This window comes from Carica papaya, chromosome 5 (genome assembly GCF_054855325.1).
Source record: "Carica papaya isolate Zhongbai chromosome 5, ASM5485532v1, whole genome shotgun sequence".
NCBI lineage: Eukaryota > Viridiplantae > Streptophyta > Magnoliopsida > Brassicales > Caricaceae > Carica > Carica papaya.
The window spans coordinates 12740555-12768066 of record NC_142313.1 but is presented as its reverse complement, the minus strand read 5'-3'; the positions used below and the strand labels follow the sequence as shown (position 1 = coordinate 12768066).

Sequence of the window (27512 nt, the reverse complement as noted above, 5' to 3'; positions counted from 1 at the left end):
TTTTATAAGGGTAAAATTGTGACATGAGCATAACTTTGCTAATAATTACTAAAACTTTATGCATACATTTATTAATATTTCGTTTTATTAAATATTTAATTTTAAGTTAAGTAGATTGAATAAATTAAATTTATAATTAAAATAACTATAATTGCAATAAGTTTTCTTTATGTGAATTTCAACATTCAGTAAGGATTTTTGTTAACTTTTGTTAGTGATTAATTGTTTATTTTAAATAATATTTGAATATACACAATCAAGTGTAGATAGGGAGAAAACATAAAAATAAATATATATATATAAATAATAATAAAAAAATGTTAGGAGATAATATGTAAGTTCTCTCTCATTCAAGGTGTGTCGTGAGTAAACTTCTTTCCATAACTTCCTAAAATTAGGAGCCCTAATTTGCAACAACCAAACACGGCTTTAGCTAATAGCGGCAGGTGTTTGCTGTTCGTTACGTAGTTAATAATGTTGATTAACGAATTAATTTTAGTAATAAAATTAGTTAATAATTAATTAATGAAATAAATGTTTGTTAAGAAATGGTGGGAGTGATGGAGACTGTTGTTTCAGTTTATGGCACACTCCCTCTGTGTACGTAATATACAATTTTTTTTTTTTTTTTTATAAAAAGAAAAAATTAAAAGGGAAAGAGAACAAGACGAGAGTGGAAGAGGTAAAGGTAAAATATACTAGAAATGAAAATGGGATTTCTGCACAGTTTTGGGTTTTCGTTTCATCCGAATGCAACTAATGTAAGTCTCTTTACTCTTATCCCCAAATCACTGTTTTACCTTCTCAATTTCTTCCTTCATCAGCACGAGTCATTGATTTCGCTTGCTGGGTTCGAGCTGTTTTTCTATGGGGATCATTCATGATTGTTGTTGCTAGTCTTCTTCTTATCCTCGATTTTGATGATTTTTTTTAGTTTCATACTCTCTCTTTTCTTAACAGCCTCAGCTCAATAATTTGCTGGTAATTATCGTAATTGCTGTAGTAGCTCACTGTTTCTTTTGGTGTAGTTTTCTGATCTATCAATATATTCATTCATCCGCTTGTAGAATCAAAATAATACACTGAGTCCGTTTGATTTTGCAAAATTGTGAAGTGAATTTTTCAATCTCTCTCGTTGGTGTTTGTACGTGTTCCTCTTTATACTGTTTAAAGTTTCTTGTTAACAATGTGAGTTTCTTTTTCTGGATTTTTACCATGATTTTAGAGCTATATTACTGGTCCTTGTTTTCTTTTTATTGTAGACGTAATTATATCAGCATTGTCTTGGAAATATTGTGAACTGAAGTAGTGTGGTGAAAAATTTCATATATGCCTTTGTCTCTGCACGATAATTCATGCCACTTTGGCAAATGCTGGTAGGCTTTCTGTAGGATCAATCAGAATCTGCTTATTCATATGTTTGTCTTATGGATCACGATTAATCACTGCTATCATTCTAATATGCAGCTAGGCCTTGCTTTGAAAATAGTTTCATCTTGAAGTCATGTGAATTTCATTTTCCTCTAGCTTGAAAATCCAGGTCATTATGGAATAATTTTTTCTGATGTGTTGTCTTTGAAAATGTTTAAGGCTGAAGAAATGGGCTCGTATGTAACATAAAGAACTTGAGATGTGTCCAGTTCCAGTTGTTCTCCTGTATGTGTCGATTGTTTCTTCATACTACTAAGGCTATGTTTGGTTTTATTCATTTATCATAGTTACAAGATATCCTTGATATGTGAATCTCATCAGAATTTTTTTTTCTTATTAAAAAAGGGAGAATACTACTCTGAAGATGCATAAATATTTATGATTTCTGTTTTAGTAGATAAGAATCATATATCCGTCTACATTGACTCGAAATATAATTAGAATACCGTTCTCAATTCCAATTGTATTCCGTTTTTGTTTATTCTTATTTCTATTTCATATTGTTACCCAAATGACCTTTGGACAAGTAGGCTGTGAGATTACGAGTCTAGTTTGCCTGGACTTTGTTTGATAGTGAAACATTTATTCTTTGCTCATCTGCTCAATGGAATTACTTTCCAATCATTATTTGCAAATTCATAGTTACTTCCACGAGGTCATAAAACTTATGAATTGACTTGGAAGCTCTAATGCTATTATATAGGATAGAGTGGTTGTTTGATTGTCAGATTTTAAGGAACTGATCACCTACAAATTTTATTACTGACTACAACATCTACTCTGTGCAGATATCCTTGTTCCCCCAATCGAGTCAAATTTATGATCTTCCCGTGACTCAATTGTGGAGCTCACCCTCTTCATGCCAATGGGCATTCTGAAGATCAACCATAAGCTATCAGGGGCGAGTAGCTATTGCAACCAAACATCTTACCCCTCTAATCTCAAAGGCACTGGGATGGAGGACAACCTAGCCTTGGGCACAGAATCAGGGGATGATTGTGATGATTGTGCCCTTACAGATGTGAACTGTGAACTAGGTATGGTTGATGATCAGCTCTGCATCATACCATACGAACTTTATGACCTTCCACACTTAAGGGACATATTATCTTTAGAAACATGGAATTTATGTTTGACAGAGGAAGAAAGGTTCTTACTGTCAGCTTATCTCCCTGATATGGATCAGCAAACTTTTTTTCTGACTATGAGCGAGCTCCTTGGTGGTAGTGATGTATTTTTTGGAAATCCCCTGGACAAATTTTTCCGAAGATTGAAAGGTGGATTTTATCCACCAAAAGTGGCTTGTTATAGAGAATGTTTGCAGTTCTTTCAAAAGAGAAAGTATTATCATTCCCTAATATCCTACCATGATAAAATGGTTCAGATGTTCAAGGACATGGGGAGGGTGTGGGACGAGTGTGAAATGAAGGTAGGTGTTACTGAAAGACTTTATATGTGGTCAAAAAATAGAAAGCGGAGGGACGTTGATTTGCTTGACCTTAATACCGTTCCCACAGATGGCTATATTCTAAATGAGGATGTTAAGTCAGATGCAATTGTGTGCCTTTTGTCAAATAAAGTGAAGTCTATGGAAAGTAAGAGACCAAATAATATTTTGCCTTCTCTCGTACCAAGCTGTGGTGCCAGGGGTGTTCTAAAAGTTAAGGCATCCAAGAATAGTGCATTCCATAATCGTACTCCAAAGATCTTCAGGGACATATCAGAAGAGGGTCGAACTGTAGCAAAAGGTCTACTGAAAGTAGTTCCAAAAGGTCCTGCAGTTAGACCAATGCAACCAAATGTGATGCCAAGACGACTGCAACCGATTTCTCTGGTCAGAACTCAAGGTTCAGAGCATTTTACTTCATCTCCTCTTCCAACATCTACATACCCTGGGAATGTAGGCGGGCTTATTGAATTACCTTCTCTTTGGCAGAATGTTGGTGGCAGCAAGGTCCATTCAATTCCAGAATTTCCTAAGTGTGTCTTGAATCATGAGGAGCTTACTTTACGAAGCAGTGGAGACGTGCAAAGTTCTACCAGAAAGATAAACAGGGAAATGGATCTGTTTGACGATATTGATGATTCAGGAAAACACAAATTGTTTGGAGGTGATGAGAGAAAGGGTTTTAATGGGGAACATTGGTGTAAGAAATTGGGCACAATAAACAAAGAATTTTGTCCAAAATCCTTGGAGCAATGCCCATTTGCTATTCCTTACTACCAACTTGAGCCGCACTTGCATACCATTCCTAAGGAGCGGATCTCTATCCATTCAAGACTTCCAGAAGTGATTCCGAGAATTTCAGATATTGGCAGTGTTCCTCGGGAAAGAGCAATATCAACTTCCTCATTTCAGATTAATGGCCAAAATGATGCAAGCATCAGAAAACTTGATAATCTTTCGAGTAATCACAGTGAGTCAGTGAGGATCAAGGATGAAGCTGTGCTTCCCTTAACATACAAGCGAAGGAAGGGTCAATTGAAGCTTAACTGTGAGGACTTGAGCAAATCAGTAACTGCAGGTGCTGATCTGGAGCCTGGTAATCCAAAAGAATCAAATCAACAACTCAGCAAAGCTGCAAAATCAGTGAAGGTAAAGTTCATGGGTTGGAAAGATGCCCTGTTGGACAAGGGACCTTGAACGAAATCTGATGGAGCTATATATGTAGGGCTCTTACAGATACATGGCTTCATGCATATGTAAATCAGTACATACATACGTAAATGAAAATCCTTATGTCCATGTTATCTCTTTGCCAATTGTTATGTTTTTGGACGTCTCTTAGCTGCCCCAAATACCTTGTCAGATGATACAAGGGATACTGATAAATTTGGTCACCTTGTCGCAGTTCAAGGTGGGTAAAAGTTAATTCAAGTTTTTGTTGAGTAATTTCCATTTAATACACATGGCGGTTAGGATTCTTTATAGATCATACTGGACACTTTGAAATGAACTTTCTTACCCCAATCCGTAATATAAGATAAAAATCAAGTTTCGTAAAATAATAAAATATTATTTAAAAATATGAATTGCAGCTTCGTTAAGAAAATAAGACACCTTAATATAATAACAATGATAATTGTATTACAAATATTAGATTTTAAATTTCTAATATACTAATTTTTTTTTTTATTTTTTATTTTTAAAAATAAAAATAAAAAAACACTATAATTTGACTTGGTTAAATCCAAACTGATGTGCTTTCTTATCCAAGAGAACGCAGAGGATGGCGCGTGGTTTGCTTCAAACCGTTAATAAGTTGTCTTCTCCACTGTCTTCTTCCCCTCACCAGCTCCTTTCAAAACCAAAACCATAACCATAGCTGCTTCAATGACCAACTCAATGCTCTCGCTCCGAATGCTCACCTGCTTCACCGCTTTACCTTCATCGTCATCATCTTCATCATCAACAACAAGACCTCGTTGTTCGTCTTTACCCGTGCCTCAAACCGTCAACACTGCCGTCGCTGCCTCTCTCAAGATTCCCTGCAACTTAGAGGCCATAGAATCTGACACACAGAGCGATAACAACAGTCTCAACAATAGGAACACTAAAATGAATGTTGGCAACCCTCGCGCAGACGACGACGAAGAAGAAGGAATTTCAAAAATCCGAGTGCCTCGTCAGAAGTACATCCCTGTTTCCAAGTCTGAACTCTTGGACGGCATAATTTCCGCACTCTTTGACTCTAAGGATGAAGATGCAAACCAATTTCTCCTCTTCTCCTCGTCGGTGGACTAATCCTTTGCTTTTTGCTGTATCCATCTAACTTAGTGATTTTCTTATGTATTTGTGCAACTGCAGGTGCTTGGACTCTATTCTTCACGCGGAGCACAAGCGCATTTTGGAGCAAATGCGATCTGATTATTTTTCCACTCAGAATATGGACGATGACGAGAGAGCCGGCGGCGGACAATCGGCTGGTTCTGAAACAGGAGCCGCCTACCAGCACGTTTTAGCCAACGGGGAGAAGTGTGTCTCTGAAAATGGGAGCCCAGATGGATGTCGCAAAGAATACAATGGGTTGCATGAGTTGCCATTACCCTTCACTTATGGTCTGGACTTGAGGAACCTCTTAGGTTCTTCAGACAAAAATGCCAAGTCACATTCCCAGGGGAAGACTAGGTTTGTCTCCAATTCCCTTGATTCTTCAGCTTAATCTGCGTTAATTATCTTGTCCCTATAGTAAATTGCAAGCCAATTAAAGACCACTTAACAGAAGTAGCCATTTCAATTATCCCGCTCTTCCTTCCCTTTCGATATTAGAGTCTAATTTGGTTTAACATCTAATTTCTATGCTGGTTTTAGTTCAATTTGACTAGTGCAAATTTGGATTATGCTCTTTTATTACATAAATTGGATTTTCTAGACTTGCGGTTGCCACTCGTTTCCAGCACGCTTTTATGCAACTTCTGAGTGACGCTCAGTTTGAAGAACTATCAGTTGAGGATTTGGCCTTGACATCTGCCTTGAACACAGACTATTTACTTACTTTGCCTATATATGTCGATTGGAAGAGAGCATCTGAATCAAATGCAATTATCTTCAGGTAGCTATGGTAGCTATATATTTCAAGTTGCTTTGGAAAGTCTGTATTATAAACTATTGTCCTCTTTGTTGCCTCAATATTGAAGTAGATTTAAACAAAAAATATAGAGTTTAGGTTGATGTTGGTTTTCATTCATTCCTTTGCCAATTCTGGGGTTCCAGGGACCCAGATTTCATATATTTTATTATTCTTTTGATTGAAGAAGAAATGGGAAAAGAAGAAAACATCAAAGGGTGATAATTTTATTTCCTTTTGAAGTTTGTTTACTTGTGGAGATCTAAGGTATCTCTAAAGTATACCCAAACTACCTGGGTAGAGCTCTTATCCTTATAATGAAATCTCATTATCACCATGATCGAGAAACTTCAAAACTCTGATGTCTTTGCACATTTATGTTTTCATATCATTACCATACAAGGATAAAGAGTGTTACTTTTTTTACTTTTCTTCAGCATACTAGCCTACCTTAGATGTTCCAGATGCTCTACCTTGCAAATATTGAAAATTATTTTGTTTTCTCAACTGATCACATTTTTCATTACAGGCGGGGATATGCAACTGAAAGGCAGAAGGGGCTGCTTATTGTTGAGAAGCTGGATTACATACAGTCAAAACTTCTTAGAGGAATATTTTCTATTGTTTCAAAGCCCTTGGGAAATTTTGGCAATTTGATAAAGGAGGTCACTTTTTTCTTTTTCTGTTAGTGACTGGTTCATAAATGTTTTTTTTTTGTCTCAGTCCCTCTTCTAATTTTTGTTCTAGTATGATTTGATGATCAGACCTTATTTTATTTTTCTCAGTGAACACATAGAATCTACGATACTGTTTAATCAACTAAGAGATTTTAGAGCTATATGTTCTTCTATGTGCAACTGGAGCATATTTCACTTCATCGACGTCAGATTGAGTGTTTTTGAAGAGAAAGGTGCATGCCTACATGAGAGAATTTCTTAACATTGTCAGTTTGAGTTAAGCGCTAAAAATTTTCAGAATTTGTTTTAGCAGAGCATCTATATGTTTTGTAAATCCTTTGAAAATTATTAGGGTCTGCAGTTCTTTGCTTTTTTTTTTTTTAAAAAAATATTTTGCTTCAGGCATATACATTTAGGCACACATGAATACGTAGGACGAGATGTATCCTGTGATTGGAGTTGGTGAAAACTTTTGCTCATATTGTCTAGAGTCTAGCAGTTCTGTTTTTACCTTAATATTGACTTAAACTACAGGCTTTGCATCTAGAGGTAAAGTACCTCTTCTACTGGTTTGAGGTATCATGTTTCACTAAGAAGTTTTACCTTAATGTTGTAAAAGATAGCTTATTTAAAGGTGTCAAGATTGAATATTTAAAATTTGAAGATTTTTTGGCTGCTAATTTTTATTAATTTTTTTTCTTCCTATTGAATGAATATAGTTTTGAATCTGTTGCTTGCTTTTGACTTGCTCTGTTTCAACTATTTTAGGACAGGCTTTCAGTAATGCATCTAATGCACCAGAAATACAAGATTGGACCAAGAGAATGAAGCTCTGGCTTAAGGAGCTTTACATTTTTCAGCAGTCATTGCTTAAAAACAAACAAGCTTCTGATAGTGAATTGCGAATAGACCAACTGTCAGACAGAGACCTTCCTATTTGGCTAGCAGCACAGAAGGCAGTGAGTCGCTATGAAGGACTCCTGGCACCTGTTGGACCCCGTGAAAGGCTCCTTAGAAAATTACTTGCATGGATTGGATTAATTCCTCCTCCTCCTGAGAAACCATTCCCACTTGACAGTGAAAGTAATGCTTCTGAACCTTATTTAAGGTTTGTAACTTTTTAAATTCTCTCTGCTCAGGTAATTTTCTTAGTATTTATTAGCTTTTCCTATTCAGATATTCATCTCTAGTATGATAGCTATACAAATGTTGTTTTCCTAATGGATGTACATGCATCTTAATATGTATACGTGAGGTGCTACTTGGATCTTTTCTTCAAAGTATTGGTTTGAAGTGTTTATACAGCCATTACCGCCTGCCAAGTGTTATTTTTTCTTTTCTTACTTGATTTCTACATCTGTGGTCTATTATTTGACAAGCTCTTAAAAGGTTTGAGCTAAGATTGTTATTATCTGAAATGAAGTAATAAAAAAATTGTTCACTCAGGTCAATTTTCTTATCAAGAATGACACTTAGTGATATATGGAAGCCTGCTTCAAATAAACTTTGTGGAAATGATTTTTGGAAAAAGTTCAAAACTTCCATTTCTATTCTTCTGTCACCATCAATTCTCCAGGTATTCCTTGTACATAAATTCATATGGTTTATTTCATTAAATTATCTTCATTACTGAATTTTTGGGATGGGTATTTACAGTTTATCCTTCTTCAACTATGGGAATATTTAAACACTACCCAAGCATTAATAAAGAGCTGTTAGTCAATTTTGGTTATGGAAGTTTGGTTGTATATACCATTTATGGTCTCCTGGGTTGGTGCTTTTGATGAGCAGGAGCCAGCATTCGAAGAATTGATTTTGCTTTATACAAAGGATATGGGTGAAGGAGATGGAAATGATAAAGCTGAATCTCGATCTCTGCAATTAAAAATATATGAAAGAATTCCAATTCCAGATTTGCCAGTAAATATTTCTAACACATCAATGTTTGTAATTTCTGTCATCTTCATGCTCGTGCCTTACTTTTTTAATGAGGCAGTTATAATCATTTCTTGACAGTTGTTTCCTTGATGCTGTTAAATTTCTATCTTGAATCTTTTCAGTTCTTGTCTTATCACTTGCAGGTTATTTTCCCTCACAAGAAGCTGTCTTTCCGTATCATAGACACAGTATGTGCACAAATGTTTATTTGACATATTTTAGATTTTCATCAAGATTGTCAAGGATAAGGTTTTCAAAATTGTATAAAGAGGTGGTCATGTTTTTCTTTTCATCTTCTTGTTTGTAAGTTCAATAATGTAGTATTGCAGATGCCAGCTTCCCAACATCCATTTTATGTGGCTTAGCCCATGACTGTCTGCTTACTAGAAGCTAAGCACATTAATTTAAAACTATTTGTTTATAGTCCATTTTTTTAAATCTTATCTAACTTTCCTTTGAAATATTGAGATTGTGGTTTAGGCGAATAATAGTTATGCCACTGGGCATACTGTAGTTTTTCTTAATTTTCATTAATTTTCAATAAAATTACAGAACTGTCCTTCATTTCAAGAAAATGGAGACTCAACTGAGTCCTGACCCCTTTTTTTAATTCTGTTTTCAACTTTATTTGTTTTTCGCAAAGCTCTTATGCATTTTTCATTTAATTTCCTAAATTAAACAACTTACATTTTCACTTGTTTTATTATTTTTCTCTCCTTGATTTATTTAGTCTATTCCTTTTTATGGGAACAGAAGTCTCATCAATGGGACACTACAGCTGCTTACATTAAAGCCTTGCTTCCATGTGATCTCTTATATCCATTGTTCATTTCATTTTCTATAAACTAGAAAAGTCGATTACCTATATATCTCCTACTTTATATTGGATTTCTTTTTGAACCTCTCTTTCTATCCTGAATTCATTTGGTTTTTTTGTTTCTTAACAGTCCCTTTCAATTTGACCAGCTATCTTCTTAATATGTCTTTAGTAACTAACTTTCTATCTTTGTTTCATTTGGTATAAAGTTTTACAGCAAAGCAGCTTGGCATGGGCCAATTAAGTGCAAAAAGAAAAAAAGAATCATAAAATTTATAATAGCCTGTGGAAAGCATGAGCGGCTTAACCTTGTAACTATATTAATTTGTCAACATAGAATGAACTATCAAACTATGAGTAACTTTAAGATGATGTGAAGAATAAGAGAAGATGCTTGAGCCTAATCTAGCCTTCTATCTCTTGGTGATGGTTTTTATATGCAAGATGAGCTAGTAAAAGTTTACGGGCATGAAGACTTAGAATTCTGCACTTGTGGTACCATGCAGAACAATTAATGTAAAGACCAATTATCCAAAAAATTTAAGCGATTAGGAAATGACTCAATTTAGTATTTATCTTTTTAGTTTCTATCATAAACTCCATGATGTGAATTTTTTCAGCTGCACTACTGGCTGATATATCTTTACCCAAACTGACCCTTTTTTTTATCATTTATCATTTTCTAAGAGACAAAAATTTGATCACAGTAATGTGAGGATATTTCCATTTCAGAGTATAGTATAACTTGGTGGATGTTATCATGTTATACTTGGAAAAGTAAAGACAACTCAAATATGCTGCATGCTTAGAGAAATGTGGTAAGCAATTTAGCTAATACATTGCAATGAGCATCTGAAGCTTCAGTCTTTCTGAAAGTGCTACCTATCTTTTTAGAATCATACAGAACGAAAGTTTGGGACTTATTATTTCATAAGTTTCTGAATGATACTCCTTAATCTCTGGCTTACCCTTTTGAGCCAAGCACTATAAAACCTCCAATTAAATATTTTCAGAAGTATAAAATGGATACTTTTAATGATGAAGAAAGAATGCTCTAACAGAAGTTTTTGGCCTATTGAACTAATAGCATTTGATCTCCTTTGAAGGTACGTTTGGATGCAGCCACAATATTGGGACTTTTGGCATATTTCATAAACTACAAATTTGAGGACATCTTATCTTCTCCGTATGTTAGTTTTCAATTGTATTGGCTTTTAGTTAAATGTCACTTACTTCAGAATTACCATGTTGCAGATAAGAATAGTAGTCATAGAAAATATCTTATGTCTGCATACATCCTTATGTTAGTTTCCCCCTTATACTGATTTTTTATCAGTACAGAATATTTCTTTTTCTTTCTTGTTCTTTATTTGTCTGGTCTACTGCTTATAACTCTCTCTTTTTTCCAAAATTTTTTTTTTCATCACAGATCAGCAATATTTCTTGATGTAATTGCTGTCAGTGCTCTAATAATATATGTGACTCGTGTGGCTTTGGGTTACAAACAAACATGGGATAGATATCAAGTGAGTGGAACAGATCAACAGATTCGTTATTGAGAATCTTTACTTATTATCATGAGTTTAAACTTTTAGTTCTATCTCCACTCTACGATATTAGTTAATTTCTGAGGAATTTATTTGATATTTCTGTAGCTTCTTGTCAACAAGACTCTCTATGAGAAAACCTTGGCCGGTGGCTTCGGCTCAGTTCATTTTCTTCTTGATGCTTCTCAACAGCAACAGGTGAGTAAATCCTGGTGTTTATATTCCCAGAAATGCAGGAGAAAAATTTAACACGAAATGCAAAACAGAATACTCCTTCATTAGATATAATGATACATAGTATTTTATACTGGATTTAGTCTATTTCTTGCTCAATTGTTGTATTACAGATCGAAAAAAATTCAACAGAAGATGTGAGCGAGAAAAACTGTTCAGATGTAGGCTGAGCACATCTGTACGGGGAACATAGTCTCTCCTCCTTCTCTCATCCTTCAGTGAGCAGGGAGGCAGTCTATGGTGCTCTCTCAGACTAGAAAATTTTTGGTCACAAAGAGCAAATCATTTGATATTGTTTTTGTGGGGAAGATAGCGGATAGAAATAGGGTGAGCTAAAAAGGAGAGGGTCTAGGGCTTCAATCACCTTTTGGGAGGATGAAGTTGAATGGTTGCTGTGACTTTTGCATGAGCATTACTGGACGAAGGAGGGAAGTTGTGGGGTCGGAATAAGGCAAGCAAAAGCCACAATCTATGACTGATATTAAGAGGTAATAACCGGAGAAAGTTTTTGGTCATCACAGAGAAGAAAGGGGAGGAAGTGATGCGCATCTTCATTTTGGAAGGTCCACTGGCCGGAGGATGGTGGAAGATAATGGTGGCGTTGTCTGAATGGTGGAGAGGAAGTTTGAGGTGCTGGGGGCAACCAAAGGAGATAAAATTGAGAAAACAGAAGGATAGGCATAGCCTGAGGCAATTCACGATAGCATGCCAGTTTTACTATACTGTCCAAGGTGTAAGATGGCGCTGATTGTGAGACTGGAGGTGAGAGGAGAGAGGAGTTTCGTTGACGCAATAAAGGAAGGTATGCGAGAGGGCAAGCCAGGTAGGGAAGAAGAGACCCGCCTTCAAGATGGATCGGACTAAATTCGAAATCCATCAAAACACAATTAAGGGATGCCGTTTTGATTATGTGGGGGGCTTGAATGGATATTGGTCTGGAGAGCCAAAAGATAAAAAACATACGGGATTTAAGCCACGGTTCAGCTAGGTTGAGAAAGGGAAACGAGTTAAGTAAGACATGAAGGAGAAGCGGGTTAAAAGCCTCAGACCCAAGTCCAATTGCGACAGGAGATGAGAAGCTGAAACCCGAGTTGTGCCTAAGGGGAAACCAGGAAAAATATAGGAGGCGCAAGAACGTGGCTGCTACAACAGATTTGGGCGATGGAGAGGATAACAGAGAAAAGGGGGAGTTTAGTGGAGCTCAGGAGGAAGAAGAATCGGCTAAAGAAATGGTGATGGAAGTCGAAGCCAGTTTAATAGTGTGCAAGGTTGCGAGAAGGACGAAGAGGGATCTGCTCGGTGCTGGTGGTGGTTTTGATGGTGCATGATTAGGTTGAAGGGGAGCCTGGGCTGAAAGAAATGCTTATGGTGCAGAAGGCTGAGGTGTTATTGGAGGATGAGAAGGGGGAACAGGAGAGAGATGAATGAGGAAGATAATTCTAGATGGGTCATTCCAGAATATACAACGAATTAGCAGAATGTTAGGGGTTGGTTTTGATGGATTAGAGGAGCAGGCCATGATGCTTTTCAAAGAGATTGAAAAAAGAAAAAAGGAGAAGGTGAGAGGGGAGAAGATAAGAAAAAATCCAGGGATAAAAATAGATAATGGGTGGAGGAACCTAGAGATTTGAGGAGGTTGAAATCCTCCATCAATTGTGGCAACTTGAGGAAGGGGAAGAAGATGGAAGATGAGGTGATTGTGAATACTTAATTAATGTTTGGTCATATTATCTCTTAGAATGTTAGAGGAATCAATGACCATAAGAAGAGACAGGTGATAAGAGATTTTATGAATAGATGAAAGTCGGGGGTAATTTGCCTTCAGGAAACTAAGATGTACTCCACTTCGATTAGCATTGCCTGCGACAGATTAAGGAGATTAGTTGGAAAGAACTTCCAGCTAGTGGGGCTTCTAGTAGCATTCTATTTATATAAAACAATAGTTTACTTAATTATGTGAAGGTGTTGTGTAAGGAATGCTCTGTCTTATGCCTAGTTGAAAATAAAAGAAATAAGTGGAGATAGGTGTTTGCTAGTGTATACCACATAGGTGAGGAGGGAGAGAGGTGTGTGTGTTGTGGAATGATCTGGATGAATATAAACAAAAATCGAACCTCCCTTGATGGGATGAGATTTCAATATGGTTTGCAGTAGACAAGAGAGATCAGGAGAGTACTTTTCGAAGATTTACGCTGATGAGTTTCGAGAAACTCTAGTTAGGCTTGAATTATTGGACTTTCCTCTCATGGGAGGTAAATAGACATAGTTCAATAAGGGATTAAATCTAACATGTTCCACAATTGATAGGTTTTTTGGTGTCTATCCCGTGCCAATCTCAATTATCAAAGTAGTACAAAAATTTTGCAACACACTATCTCTTACCATTTCTCCATTTACCTAACTTCCAAAGGGATTAAATTGGGTACTCGTCCTTTCAGATTTGAGGATAAGTGGTTAAGAGTTAATGGCTTATGTGACAAGATCAGTGAATGATAGAGTGGGGTGAGGGTGGATGGTAATGTTAGTTTCAGAGTGGTTCAGAAGATGAGAGAAGTTAAGGCTAAATAAAGAAGTGGTGTAAGGAGTGGTAAGGAGATACTATGGTTACAAAATCTTTACTATAGGACCTTGAGGCCTTGGACAACATGGAGGGGGAAGGAGGCTTGTCTACTGAAGATTTGGCTTGCAATGAATTCATACAACTTGAGTGGGTAAATAGAATGCAAATGGAAGAGATTTCATAGAGACTAAAATCAAGAGTTAGATGGATAAGGGAGGGAGATAGAAACACAAAATTCTTCACTGCATAGCAAATCGTTAAAGAGGAATCAATTATGTGGGGAAGATTAATATAGATCATCATTTGGTGAAGGTTAATGAACAACTGAGGGAAGGGTTTATGAAATTCTTTAGTAGATTATACTGTAAGGAATTCAACTAGAGTCTAAGCTGAATGGTCTGAATTTTACGTCATTGGATGAGTGGGGCCGGAAATCACTTGATAGAGAGTTCACTAAAGAGAAGATTCTAGAGGGACTCATGCAATGTAGGAAGGATAAAGCTCCTGAACCTGATGGTTTTGACATGAATTTTCTTCACAAATTTTTGTATTTGATGAAAGAAAATATTTTTGAGTTTTTTAAGGAGTTTCATGAATTTGAGTCTTTTGTTAGATGTGTAAACTCTTCCTTTGTGATTCTTATTTCTAAGGTAAAGGAGTGACAAAAATAAAAGATTTTAGACGTATCAGTTTAGTAGAAACTTATTACGAAAGTGTTGGCTTAGAGCATGGAGAAGATGATAGGTAGGGTGATGGGAGAGTATCATCATGTTTTTATAAAAAGAAAACAGATTCTGAATGTGATTCTTGTTGCTAATTAAATCGTGGATGATCTGTTTCACAAGAATTGAGAGGGGCATGGAGAAAACATATGATCTGAATGCGACTCTTGTTGCTAATGAAATTGTGTTATGTAAATTGGACATGGAAAATGCTTATTATCATGTAAATTGTATCTTTCTTGATTATATGTTTAGATGACTGGGTTTTAGGGACAAACAATGCAAAATGGATCAACTCATATATTTCTACAGCTCCTTTTGTGGTTATGGTAAATGAGGACCTGTGATCATTTTTCAATGCCTCCACTAGTATTAAATAAGATGATCCCTTGTCTCCTCTTTTTTTTATCGTTGTTATGGCATCTCTCAATAAAATGTTATTTAAGAGCCAAAAATCTGAAGATATGTAAGGGATTATAGGTGGGTGAAAGTGAGCATATGGAAGATATAACTCACATTTTTTTGCTGATAATACTTTGTTATTTTGTGAACCGGATGAGTAGAGCCTTGCTTAACTTTAGATATATTTTTTTGAGCTTCCAAATCGTCTTTGGATTCAATATCAACCTGGCGAAATCTGAACTGGTGAGACTAGATGTTGGGAGGGGTGTTACCATGCTGGCGAGGATTTCGGGGTGTAGAAGCGTGGATTTGCTTATCAAATATTGATGCACCATTATGGGTTCAATATAAAGACTTGGTGGCTTAATACCCTATGGTAGCGAGATTTAAGAAGAGATTGATCAGATGGAAGAGAATTTTCCTATCTAAAAAAGGGAGACTCCCACTTACAAAAAACACAATGACCTATAACCTTATTTGTCATATGTTATTACTGACAATTCCTGTAAGTGTAGCTAAGAGACTGAAATCAATTCAACGTAGATTCTTATAGGATGATATAAAGTAGGAAAAAGTATTACTTGATGGTGTGGAATAAGGTTAAAAATCCTACGTATCAAGGAGGGTTGGGCTTGAGATCTTTGGTGGAGGTGAATATGACTCTACAGGAAAAATGACTTATGGAGATTCATGAACGAAAATGGTAATTTTTTATTGAGGGTGATAAAGGCGATGTTTGGGACTGTGGATAGAGGGTAATGTATCAAGCTCTCATGTAGACCCCATGGGAAGGGGATGTGGAAAAAATATGCATTGCAGAAATAAATTCCAGGATTGTATTTGCTGGAGGGTTGGTACTGAGGACAAGATTAGTTTCTGACTTGATGTCTGGTTAAAGAGGGAGTCACTCAAAGAACAGTTCCCAAGATCTATTATATTGCGTGATACAAGAATATTTCAATTCATGAGTCTTATAGTGACTTGGAGGAAGGAGAGTGGAATGTAAAAATTATAATAAATCTCAATAATTAGAAAGTTAAAGATTATGAGATTCTCCTCTATACCCTTGCTACAATTACAGGCAATGAGAATAATGATCAACCACTTGGGAGATTCAATGTTAGAGGGTCTTTTTTAGTCAGATTTTCCTATAAATATTTGATTAAAAGTAACACTACGGTACTTGCTTTCCCTGTCCACAAATCTAGAAGGATAATGGTTCACCTAGAGTTGGTTTCTTTGTGTGAGAGGCAGGTCGATGGTGCATTCTTACTCTTGACAAGCTGATCAGGAAGGGAAAATATTGGTAAATAGGTTTTTTTTTTGTGCAAAAGTGGGGTGGAGGCATGTAACTGTTAAAAAAATATTAATTAATTAAATTACTGAAAAATAGAAGAATATGAAAGAAAGTGAAGAGGAAAAAATTGTAGAAAAAATAGGAGTTTTTTGTTGCAGAGAAAATGTTTTTTTTTTAATTGACATATTTTCCATACATATATATATATATATAAAATGGAAGAAAAAATTTACAGACTTTAACTAATTCTATTAACTCTGATATATATCATAATTTAAATAGAAAGATATGGAGTTGAACAAAAATATGAAGCTTCATTCCTATTTGACAGTTATTATCAAAAGCTGTTAATATTAGAAAAAAACAGTAAATATAAAGTTTGAAGAAAACAAAATCAACTCCTTGTTCCATGAAAAACTCAATCTTCAACACTCTTTCTTGAGTTTTCTCTTAAACAAACCAAGTTTAACTCTTAAATCTTTAAATTTACACTTAGGCAGAGCTTTGGTCAATATATCAGCAACTTGATCATTTAAATTGCAATATACCAAATGAACTTCACCATCCTTCTCAGCTTCATGAAGAAAATGATACTTCACTTTAATATGTTTTGTTCTTCCATGTTAAACCGGGATATTTGCAATTGCAATGACAGATTTATTATCCACATAAATTACAATTGGAACCTCTTGCACCATATTAAGTTCATTCAAAATTTTTCTAAGCCATATAGCCTGGTTTGTTGCTGCAGCTGCTGCTATATATTCAACCTCAGTAGTGGACTAAGCTACAACCTCCTGCTTCTTTGAATTTCGAGCAAAAACACGTGATCCAAATGAAAAAACAAATCCTGAAGTACTCTTGCAATCATCTGAACCCCATCACTATAAGAATTTCCTTGCAATGCATCACTTTCTTCTCTTGAATACCAAATACCATAACCAATAGTTCCTTTAAAATACCTCAGCACATTTTTTGCTGCTCCAAGGTGCTTTTGACTAGGTGAATTCATAAATTTTGATAAACAATTAGCTGAGAACATTAAATCTTGCCTGGTAGCAGTCAAATAAAGGAGTTTTCTAATCAAACTTTTATAAAAACTTGCATTTATTTTCTCAGCTTCATCAAACTTTGACAATTTTTCATCTGCAGAAAGTGGTATGGTAGTTGACTTGCAATTCTCCATTTTAAAGCTCTTTAAGACATCTCATGCATACTTTTTTTGAAAAAGAAAAATTTCATCATCAAGTTGTTTGACCTCTATACCAATGAAATAAGTCATTTTCCCAAGATCCGACATCTCAAACTCTGCCACTATATGTTGTTTAAATTGCATTAGCATCTTTAAGTCTCCTCCTGTCACCAGCAAATTATCAACATATATTGACACAACAAGCTGATTGTTCCTGTCAACGCCCTTCACATAAAGAGTTGCTTCAGTTTTGCTCCTCCTAAAACTCATGCTGATCAAATGTGAATCAATTTTGGTGTACCAAGTTCTAGGAGATTGTTTAAGCCCATATAAGGCATTCTTTAGCTTATACACACAATCACCATCTTCAAAAATCTAAAAGCCTTGAGGTTGCTCCACATAAATCTCTTCTTCCAAGGCTCCATTGAAAAAAGTTGACTTCACATTTAAATGAAACAGCTTCCAAATTTTCTTTACTGCAAGAGGTACAAGTAACCTTATTGTTTCATGTCTTGCAACTGGTGCAAAAGTTTGCCAAACTCAACTCTTGCAAACTGAGCATATCCCTTCACCACAAGTTTAACTTTATACTTGAAGACTGACCCATCAGCATTAAACTTAGTTCTGTAGACCCATTTGACCCCTATCACATTCTTGTTCAGAGGTCTTGATGTGAGCTCCCATGTTTCGTTCTTGCAAGTTGTGTCAAACTCCTCTTGCATAATTGTTTTTCATTTAGGATACTTTGAGGTCTCATCAAAGTTAGATGGTTCTATAACTGCTAAGTTGCATCTCTCATAAATTTCAGCAAATGATTTTGTTTTTTTGGTAGGAGTATCAGCAGTAGGATCTGAATCAACATCATGGTCGCTTTGTTCATATTGAATATAATTAGTCGGACCGGATGTAGACTCGAAGGCAACTGAGCCTTCCTCAATTTTCTTTATTTTAACTTGCTTCTTCTCCCAATTCCAACAAGCTTGTTCATCAAATTTTACATCCTTACTGACATATACTTCACCAGAATACACATAATAAATTCTATAACCTTTGGCTTATCCTGCATATCCCAAGAATATACCAATTTGAGCTCTGTCATCCAAGTTGGTCCTCTTCACAAAAGGAACAAGTGTATAGCAAATTAAGCCAAAAATTCTCAAGTGCTTTGCTGAAGGCTTTGAACCACTCCATGCCTCAATTGGAGTTTTTTCTTTAACTGATCTTATGGGAAGTCGTTTAAGCAGATAAACTGTAGTATATACAGCTTCAGTCCAAAAAACTTTTGGGCAACTCCTTCTCTAACATCAAGCATCTGACCATCTTCATTACTGTCCTATTCCTTTTTTCTGAGACTCTATTCTGCTCAGATGAATAAGTAACAGTAAATTGCTGCAATATACCATAATCATCACAAAATTTCCTGAATTCAGCTGAAATATATTTATTGCCATTATCAAAGCTTAAGTTTGCTATCTCACACCTACTTTACTTTTCTATATATGATTTAAATTTTTTAAACACAGAAAGCGCCTGACCCTTGCTTGAGAGAAAATAAACCCAAGTCATCCTTGTAAAATCGTCTATAAATAAAATAAAATATTTATTGCAATTTAAGAAAGCAACACTCATAGGTCTACAAACATAAGAGTGGATTAGTTCAAGTTTTTTTATTGCACAAATAACTCTATCAGTAGAAAAACTGGTCCTATGCATTTTACCATACTGACAAGCTGCACATACTTCTTCTCCACCAGAAATAATAGGCATATCATTCACCATACCATTCTTCTGCATCAACTTTAATGCATCAATGTGATAGTGACCAAAACATTTATACCACAGCCATGTTTCATCATTTTTAATAGACAAGGCAATTTGATTCACATGCTTCAAATATAAAATATAACTATTATCAACCTTCTTAACTCTCACAACCTCAATATTTACAGCATCATATACATGGCAGCAATTATTTCTGAATAAAATTGAATATCCTTTGGTTTGCATTTGAACCACACTCAATAAATTTTACTCTAGATCAGTAATAAATAAGACATTAATAATAAATTTTGTACCTTATTTAGTGTGAATTGGCACTGAACCTTTGCCTTGAGCTTTCACAATCATACAATTTCCAAATTTCACTTTGGTTCTACAACTGGAATCTAGACTAGAAAATAGTTTCCGATCTCTAGCCATGTGGCTTTTACAACCACTGTCAATGTACCACATATCAACATCAGGTACATAAAGATCTTGAGTAACCATAAACAAATGGCACTTCTGCTACGTCTGATTCTCCACAAAGTTAGTTTATTGTTACTCAGTAGACTGTTTTTGTTGCTGTTGTGAATTCTGTAATTTTTTATTTCTTTTCCAACAAACTTTTACGATGTGTCATGTCTTTTTACAAACTCTACATTGCAAATTCTTCAAGCATTTACTCTCCAGATGCCCACTTCTGTTACAAAGGCTGCAAACAAAAAGTTTTTCTTTTTTATTTGACTCTTTTGAGCTTTGCTGCTCTTTACTTTTAAGCCCAAAAGATTGACCAGCTTCTTTTGAGATTGTAGCAACTTGCTTTCCCTTACTATCGCTTTTAATTGAAGTTTTTGGCTCTTGAGCTTGTAACTTGCTTATCAGATCGGCCACTGTCAACTTTATCAGATTGCAAGTTTTTTCGATCACTGAGAGTTTTGATTCAAACTTCTCTGAAAGGTTGATCATCATCTTTTCTACTACTCTTTGATCCTTAAAATCCCCTCCAAACAATCTAATTTGATTCACCAGATTTATAACATTGGTAGAGTAGTCTTTAACACTTTCACCTTCTTGCATTTTCATTTGTTCAAACTCCCTCTTTAATGTTAATAATTTTATACCTCTCACTTTTGCACTTCTAGCTTACTCTTTCTTTAAATAATCCCAAGATTTTTTTGTCGTTCTAAATCCAACCAGTTTTGGAAAAATATCTTCTGATACAGCTGAATGGAGAATGGATAGACCTTTAAAATTCTTTATGGAGCTCTATGCATCTCGACGAATTTGTGGCAATGTAGGATTTTCAGGTAAAAGCACCCTAATATAATCCTCCTCTACAGAAGCCCACAAGTCATAAGCAAGCAAATATGATTCCATCCTTACAACCCAAAAACCATAATTTTATCCTGTAAACACTGGTGGTGCAGGTAAGTTCACATTCATGACCATTTTTTGTCAACTTGACGATATTTAATCAAAGAGCAAGCTTGCTTAACTCCTCATAGCCCACAAGAAGAGCAGCTCTAATACCATTATTAAAAAAATATTAGTTAATTAAATTCTTGAAAAATAGAAAAATATGAAAGAAAGTGAAGAGGAAAAAATTGCAGAAAAAATAGGAGTTTTCTACTACAGGAAAAATGTTTTATTTTTTTTTAATTGACATACATTTTCCATACATATATATATATACAAAATGGAAGGAAAAATTTGCAGACTTCAACTAATGTTACCAATTCTGATACATATCATAATTTAAGCAGAAAGATACAGAGCCAAACAAAAACATGGAACTCCATTCCTATTTGACAGTTGTTATCAAAAGCTATCAATATCAGAAGGAAACAGTTAACATAAAGTCTGAAGAAAACAAAATCAACTCTTTGTTCCATGGAAAACTCAATCTTCAACAGTAACACATCCGTTTATGGTGTTGTTTTTGTGTATAAATTGTGGACTGTTGCTTATGGACTATAGAGCATCAATTAGATGATGGGCGGTTTGGGACGAGAAGAATTTGGGCATGGACGGTTATTAACAAATTGAAGAAGCATTTTATTCTCATTCCCCTAGTTACTTTTTGGGTAGTGTAGAAAGAGAGAAACAGGAGGGCTTTGAGAAGGTGTAAGATGTCTTTAGTAGAGTTAAAAATAGATGGTTCCAACTTCTGGATTTTTGATTATAGGTCATCATCTTTATTTACCGGAGGATTTTAAAAACTTTATTGATATATTGATCGATATGTAATATTTTTATATATGGTTTTATACTTTCTTGGTGCTTGTGAATTAATCTTTCCACACTATTTTTATTTTTTTAAAAAATATTTTATATTAATTTGACGAAATCTTCACTGAATAGGTTGTTACTATTATTACTAAAGGATTTTTTGAGAAAATGATATATGTTAAATAATGAAGCCAAGTAACTAATCATCACAACAGCTTAATCTAGTGAGAACTGAGTCCTCGCATTACTCTCATATTATATATCATACGCCATTCACTATGTTAGAATTGTAGAAAAATTTAGGTTATATTTATGCTGAATTTTAGTTTTGTACAGAAATGAGGAAGTTCGATTCTAGCTCTTAATTCTTCAAGTGTAATATCATGTTAACTACATGTATTGGGGATTGATTATCTTAAAATATTAAGTTGATGTGAAAAATCAACTTATTATTTTTATATTATAAAAGTATAATTGCTAGACCGAATCATGACTTGCTATGCGTCCCTTCTTTGAGCCACATCACATAAATATTAAATTACCTATCTTGTCCAAGTGATTAGCCTGTTATGGTTATTCGTTATGATGTGGGGTATGTGGCGATCAAATTTTCTTGCATGAAGGTATTAGAATGGAGTGGATTATTTTGGTTATCTGGTATTGAAATAATCTGAAAACCTTCTTTAAGGATGAACTAAATATGATAGATAAAGAGTGCGAAGTCCTTCCACTGCAGTGGCTATGAGTTTTTATTTGTTTCTGTGATGTCTGATTCTTTAACTCTTTACCTATTGTATGCAGTACAAGGAAGCTATTTTGATGTACGCAGTCCTGCTTAAAGGGGAGAAGAATCAGGTTTGCTCCTACCATAATTCCATTCCATCTTTGTCTATTGATCACATTAATTTGTTCCCTCATCTTTTTCTATCGGGCACTTTGTGATTAAGGTAGAGAAAGTGCTCCAACATGAGTCGAGATTCATATTTAAACATCCTGTTTGCCAGAAGTCCTAATTTTTTAAGGTTACTGATTTAAGATTAATCTTTTTATGGTTGACTATAAAAGTTTTCAAGAGACATCGTTTCTTATTTCCTTGGGAAAGTGAAAACAATAACTTTTGGCTTGGTATACTAAATTCAGGACGTCACCAAGCTTGTTTCTGACTAATAGGTTATTTGCTACAAAAATGTTGGAGACAGATGTGAAAGATTTATGTACGATGTGTTCAAGGCAAAGGTAAAAAGGCAAGGAGTTTTTGTCTTCTAATAACCATATATGACAATTAATTTGGTAGAAGATGATGCAGGTTGAAATGCCGGTTGAAAAGGCAATTGAGACATTGACAAGGCTAGGATTAGTGTCAGAGTCGATTATTGATGTAAGAATTCGGCTGCAAGTTCTTCCTTGTCTAGAAGCATACAAAGCTCTCAAAGAACGTTGGAATAGTTTGCTCAGCTAGTATATTCAACAGATGATCCAATCTATTCTTTTCTTTCTGGAAGACACTCTGATCGCTGTTTAGCATATAGTGCCAGTATATATGGCAATTCACAATAGATTTCCAAATTAATATTACACAGGCTTAATTCACCAACTGTTTGTTTTTATATTTTTTTCTTGGGGAAGAAGAGGATGTTAGGCTCTTCTCAAAGTTGTATATGCTGTAGCATTCTTAATTTTGTAGAAATTTCTATTTGGACCTCAGTTAAGTTGTATATGTTGTTTATAAATGGGTATCTAATTGTCTATGTTTGTTGCTCTAACTCAAAAGCTTGTGAAGTATCTTTTAGACTAAAGTTCAATTATCTTAAAGAGTTTTTTTTTTTTTTTTGATAAATCAAAATACATTTACATAATTTAGAATTAATTTTTTTTTTCATAAGTTAACTAACAAGTTATTACCAGGAAGTTATTTCGGACCTTTTCTACATTAAATATCATTTTTTTAAAAAAATTATATATACATTGAAGGATAGTGGCCTACCTACTATCCCAATGCTTACATATGTGCAGAGATTCTATGAAACAAGATTGCTGTGAAATCTACAGGTTTTTTTTACGTGGGTAGGTAAAAGTTATGAGACAATTTTACAGTTTTAATAAGACAAAAAGAATAGCCGGTTGTAATTCTTGAACTCTCCATACTGAGAAAATGTTCCTTCATCTTGGGCACCCTAGACCATATAAATCTTGATTCATGATACTTCATCTATTCATATAAATTAGGTGTTATGGTCCTCCGAATGGATCTTGTTATGAACCTATGAACATAAAAATTAGTAGGAGTTTAGAAGTTTTTGAGTTTTTTCTTCCTTTGCCCATTCTAGAAATTAGTTTAAAGGCTCTGGGAGAGCACTCAAACTTCTTTGTAAAAATTTTCATGAAAAAATCTGCCTGGAAAGACAGTGCCTTTATTACAATAAAAGAGTAGTTAGTTATTTCCAAAATTATCTTAACCACTCTCGTCCTAATCCAGACTTATTCTGCCTTATTTCGACATAATTACGACTATCATGCATAATACATCATTTAAGACACAAGTAACACTTTATACATAACATTCACACATAAAACTTTACACATTATACAATTACATAATCTAACATCACGAGTTCATGATCATATAAATCATGTGTTTGATCACAGGAAACAATAAATCAATGTTGTTCCTCACAATTCAAGAGGCTGGGCCTTCGTAAACACAAATACTCCTCCACCCCCAACAGCTCGGCCAAGAAGCATATGACGGTCTAGATAAGAAAGATAGTATAGTCCACCCACTGATCTCCTGCAGTTTAGATATTCTCTCGTTTATGTCAGATATAGAGAATCACATTTTTTGATAAACCAAACAAGGTCATAACATATGTGATTTACCTTCCTGGGTTTGGATTTGTTACAGGAACTTGGGCTTTGAAAGCACGTATAAACTGCAAGATCTGGGCATTAAAGAGAGACAGTTTTTAAAGAAAATTTTGGAATTAGTTATTGACTTCTTTACTCTGACAAATATTTGATTTTCAACTTACACAACTATCATGGTCAGTGTCCTTAATAACTTTTTACAGCTTATCAGACATTTTCAATGAAAAATAATACCACCCAAAATCAGTAATCTACATTTATTTACCTGTAGACTTAGATATGATCGTGGAAGTATCGCTGGTGCTATGAGAGCTTGCAGCTCTTCACTGATTTTTATGCTTTGAACAGTTACCTGCCATTATTTAGCTGTGAGCTCCTTTTTTCCCCTTAAATGATAACCAATACTGTCTTCCCAAGGTAATAACAAAAATTAACCGACGGAAAGTGCCTGATTGAATTAATCCTCATGTAACAAATAGGTACGAAACTATAAATCTGCCACACTACAGAAGATAATTTCCTTTCAACTGGTTTGAAGATATCAAATATCTTAATAGAGAAAGTCACTTCATTTGCTAACGTAAGTCTACCATCTTGAGTACATCTTGGAAGCCTCAAGTACATAGCTACTGTAAAACAGTTATAGTCCATGTATTTCATCATTATGTAGTGGTTCAGGTTACCAAATTAAAATATGTTCCATTTAGGGCAGGGCAACTGACCTCCTCAAACTGAAGGTAGATGTTACGGACAGAAACAAGATCAAATTTTGCAGAAACAACGAGTGTGGCACCTTCTTGTTCCTGTAAAACATAGGAATCAAAAGCTTTATTCAACATAACGTGGCCTAAATTGTCTATGAATATGGACTATCTTCAGGAAAGGTATCCAGTGAAATGCAACTGAAAGAGCCCCAAATTGAATAACTCTGTCTGATCACAAGCTCCCAAGTATAAATGTTTATGGCTTTGTTTTCTTCCAAATTTCATATGAAAAAAGTGACACATCAACTAAGACGACTTTTGGCAAGAAAACGTCTAGATTAGAGAATGAACGAAACAAATTATCAAGATTACACTGACCTGTGAACAAATGAAACAAAGGCATTGCAAACGAAAGAACCTAATGAAAAAAGAATAAGAAAGATAAAATTCTATGCATATGGATGCAAATAAATTCCCATGAATCAGGGTGGTCCTCCTATCGTTGTTTTTTGGGTTTGTAGAGGGAAAACACTCGTGATGTGCAAGATTTACTAAGATTCAAGAAGGCGAATTGAGAAGACAGAAAGGCAAAACTTTACCTCTAATAATGTTGGAATACTCCACTTAACAACATTACGGACAATGCCTCCATCAGTCCTATCCAGGCATTCAAATTTCTGGAAGATCTGTCCAACCTGCTCGAATAGTCAAGCACAACAAAATTAAAGAAAGAAGATAACATTTGGAAAGAAGTCAATTTATTTAGCAAATGATATTTGTCAAAATTCTATTTGATTCAACTTATTTTGACATAAGAGCTCATATTTATAAACTCTATAACAACATATAAGCTAATATAACTTTTTTTAAAAAGAAATAAGTCGATAAAGTGTGGGTAACATGCGTCTTTTGTATTAGTTTATTTAAGCATTTGGTAAAGCTAATACAATCTTTATTTTCTACTTTCTGTTAATACTTAATTATTTAATTTGACTCTTAAGTTCTTAGTCTTTTACTAAAAGTGTAAAAGAACTTAAAACGTTTTATACTGTTCATAAAATTGTGTTGACAAAAAAAAAAGGCTAACTCAAATTATCAAAAGGGGTAAAGAAGAAATTTTTTTTTAACAATTAACTAAGATAGAAAGCAATTAGAATAAGGATCAAATGCTATTTTGGAACAAACCCTTAAATGTCATAAATTCATTTGCAAATTCATATATAATTCAATTAGCGTAGGTAGTAAATTATATTAGAATGACAAAAAAATTTAGTTCCCGTGAAACTCCATATGAAATTAAAACAATATTCCAGATTCGATCAAAATTACTTTGACAATAGCAAACATATAAATCAATATCTTAATTACCATCCATCCTGTAGCAAATTCTATTACATTGCGCTTGTTTTAAATTTTTTCTATTCTAACTCAATTCTTGTATCGTATTTATTGCTTATGTATAAACGACTTATAATTTATACACTTTATGTATAATAAGAATGCATTTATATTTCCACATGTTAAGTAAGAAATTACATAAATAATCAACTTGAATTGGAACTGAAGTGCTATTTTTATCCAAATTTAAAATCTATTTGTATGGATTCTTCATTCATTCCTGCCTAATTTATTGTAAATGGCAAGTAAATTATGATACTGAGGCTGATAGAAAAGCAACAAAAGGAGGTAAAATGATCGTGGCATGAATGAGAAAATTTGAAATGCCGAAAATAACATTTTCATTAGTAATACCTGAAAGAAAGGAAGTCTTGCAGCAGATTCCAAAAGAACAAGGACATCAGGGGCAGATGTATACTGCAAGCGCCAAGTCCCATCCAACATCACCAGGTCAATTGGCGCACCATTGTTGTACCCCTCCACGCTAACCTGCCAGAGTTATGCCTAAAATACTACATAATTCAACTTCATTTCCATATTCCCCATTACTTTTTGACCGAAGAAAATGAGGGGAAGCAGACCAGAGCTTCCTCAATGACAGAGCGTTGATCAGCCGTTGCAACGAGACCTCGTTGTGTGTCTTGGGTTGCTCTCAACAGCTCCTGTTTTTTGTTCTCTAAACCAAACTCAGACACCTGGAAAACTAACAAATCCAAATAGCAGGCGAGGAGAACAATAAACAGTGAGGAGATTTAGGGAAAAAACGGAATCGAAGAAGACAAACCCGAACGGTGTCATTGGCCACAGCCATTGAACATGAAAATCTCCTGCGAGCTGGGAGGATATTTGTGCCCTTGAGGTTAAGGTTTAACCAAAAAGGGTTCACATTGCCAAAACCACTCTTCCCTTTTGCAGGGTATAAAGGGAAAGTGAAGGCTAATGCTTGCATTTCTTTAAAAATAGGTTTCAATCGCCACTATCAACAGCTGAGTAAATCGAAGCAAAGCACAAGCTCTAATCCATGCGCTCAATGTTCGTATCCTGAGTCCAGTGTCCTACAACGCAAACAATTAGCACAAAAGCCGAAGCTGAACAATTGACGAAACTTGAGATTCAATTTAGTTGACATCAATTGATATTTGGTTCATACAATAACAAGATTGGGTTTTC

General features: G+C 34.8%; 3 protein-coding genes across 13 annotated transcripts; 2 read left to right on the top strand and 1 right to left on the bottom strand.

Moving 5' to 3' along the window:
• Positions 1-607: 607 nt before the first annotated feature.
• Positions 608-4194, top strand: LOC110814188 (uncharacterized). Of its 4 annotated transcripts, none has more exons than XM_022041573.2 (3): positions 609-761; positions 1591-1656; positions 2220-4194. In XM_022041573.2, exon 3 carries the CDS (start codon positions 2291-2293, stop codon positions 4073-4075), a length of 1785 nt encoding a protein of 594 aa, XP_021897265.1. In that variant the 5' UTR covers positions 609-761; positions 1591-1656; positions 2220-2290; the 3' UTR covers positions 4076-4194. The 4 variants fall into 4 exon arrangements, with proteins under 4 accessions (XP_021897263.1, XP_021897265.1, XP_088076367.1 ...); XM_088220241.1 differs by lacking the exon at positions 609-761 and adding an exon at positions 776-981; XM_022041571.2 differs by lacking the exon at positions 1591-1656 and having other exon boundaries at positions 608-761.
• Positions 4195-4649: 455 nt separating this feature from the next.
• Positions 4650-23138, top strand: LOC110814140 (DUF3754 family protein, putative (DUF3754)). 7 transcript variants are annotated; one of them, XR_015819212.1, is made up of 15 exons: positions 4659-5163; positions 5240-5560; positions 5805-5984; positions 6529-6664; positions 7450-7784; positions 8123-8252; positions 8468-8596; positions 8737-8802; positions 10538-10617; positions 10861-10957; positions 11087-11176; positions 22177-22230; positions 22323-22397; positions 22516-22611; positions 22682-22792. XR_015819212.1 is itself a non-coding variant. In XM_022041504.2 (14 exons), the coding sequence occupies exons 1-14, from the start codon at positions 4766-4768 to the stop codon at positions 22832-22834; spliced, it is 2235 nt and encodes a 744-aa protein (XP_021897196.1). In that variant the 5' UTR covers positions 4650-4765; the 3' UTR covers positions 22835-23138. The 7 variants fall into 7 exon arrangements, 3 of the variants coding, with proteins under 3 accessions (XP_021897196.1, XP_021897197.1, XP_088076363.1); XM_022041504.2 differs by lacking the exon at positions 22323-22397 and having other exon boundaries at positions 4650-5163; positions 22546-22611; positions 22682-23138; XR_015819213.1 differs by lacking the exon at positions 22323-22397.
• A 765-nt stretch (positions 23139-23903) lies between these two features.
• Positions 23904-27291, bottom strand: LOC110814180 (Plastid-lipid associated protein PAP / fibrillin family protein). Of its 2 annotated transcripts, none has more exons than XM_022041559.2 (8): positions 27127-27291; positions 26924-27037; positions 26697-26831; positions 25544-25639; positions 24963-25043; positions 24506-24592; positions 24253-24314; positions 23904-24163 (listed from the first exon to the last, which is right to left on the bottom strand). In XM_022041559.2, exons 1-8 carry the CDS (start codon positions 27289-27291, stop codon positions 24046-24048), a joined length of 858 nt encoding a protein of 285 aa, XP_021897251.1. In that variant the 3' UTR covers positions 23904-24045. The 2 variants fall into 2 exon arrangements, with proteins under 2 accessions (XP_021897251.1, XP_088076372.1); XM_088220246.1 differs by having other exon boundaries at positions 26924-27004.
• Positions 27292-27512: the final 221 nt, after the last annotated feature.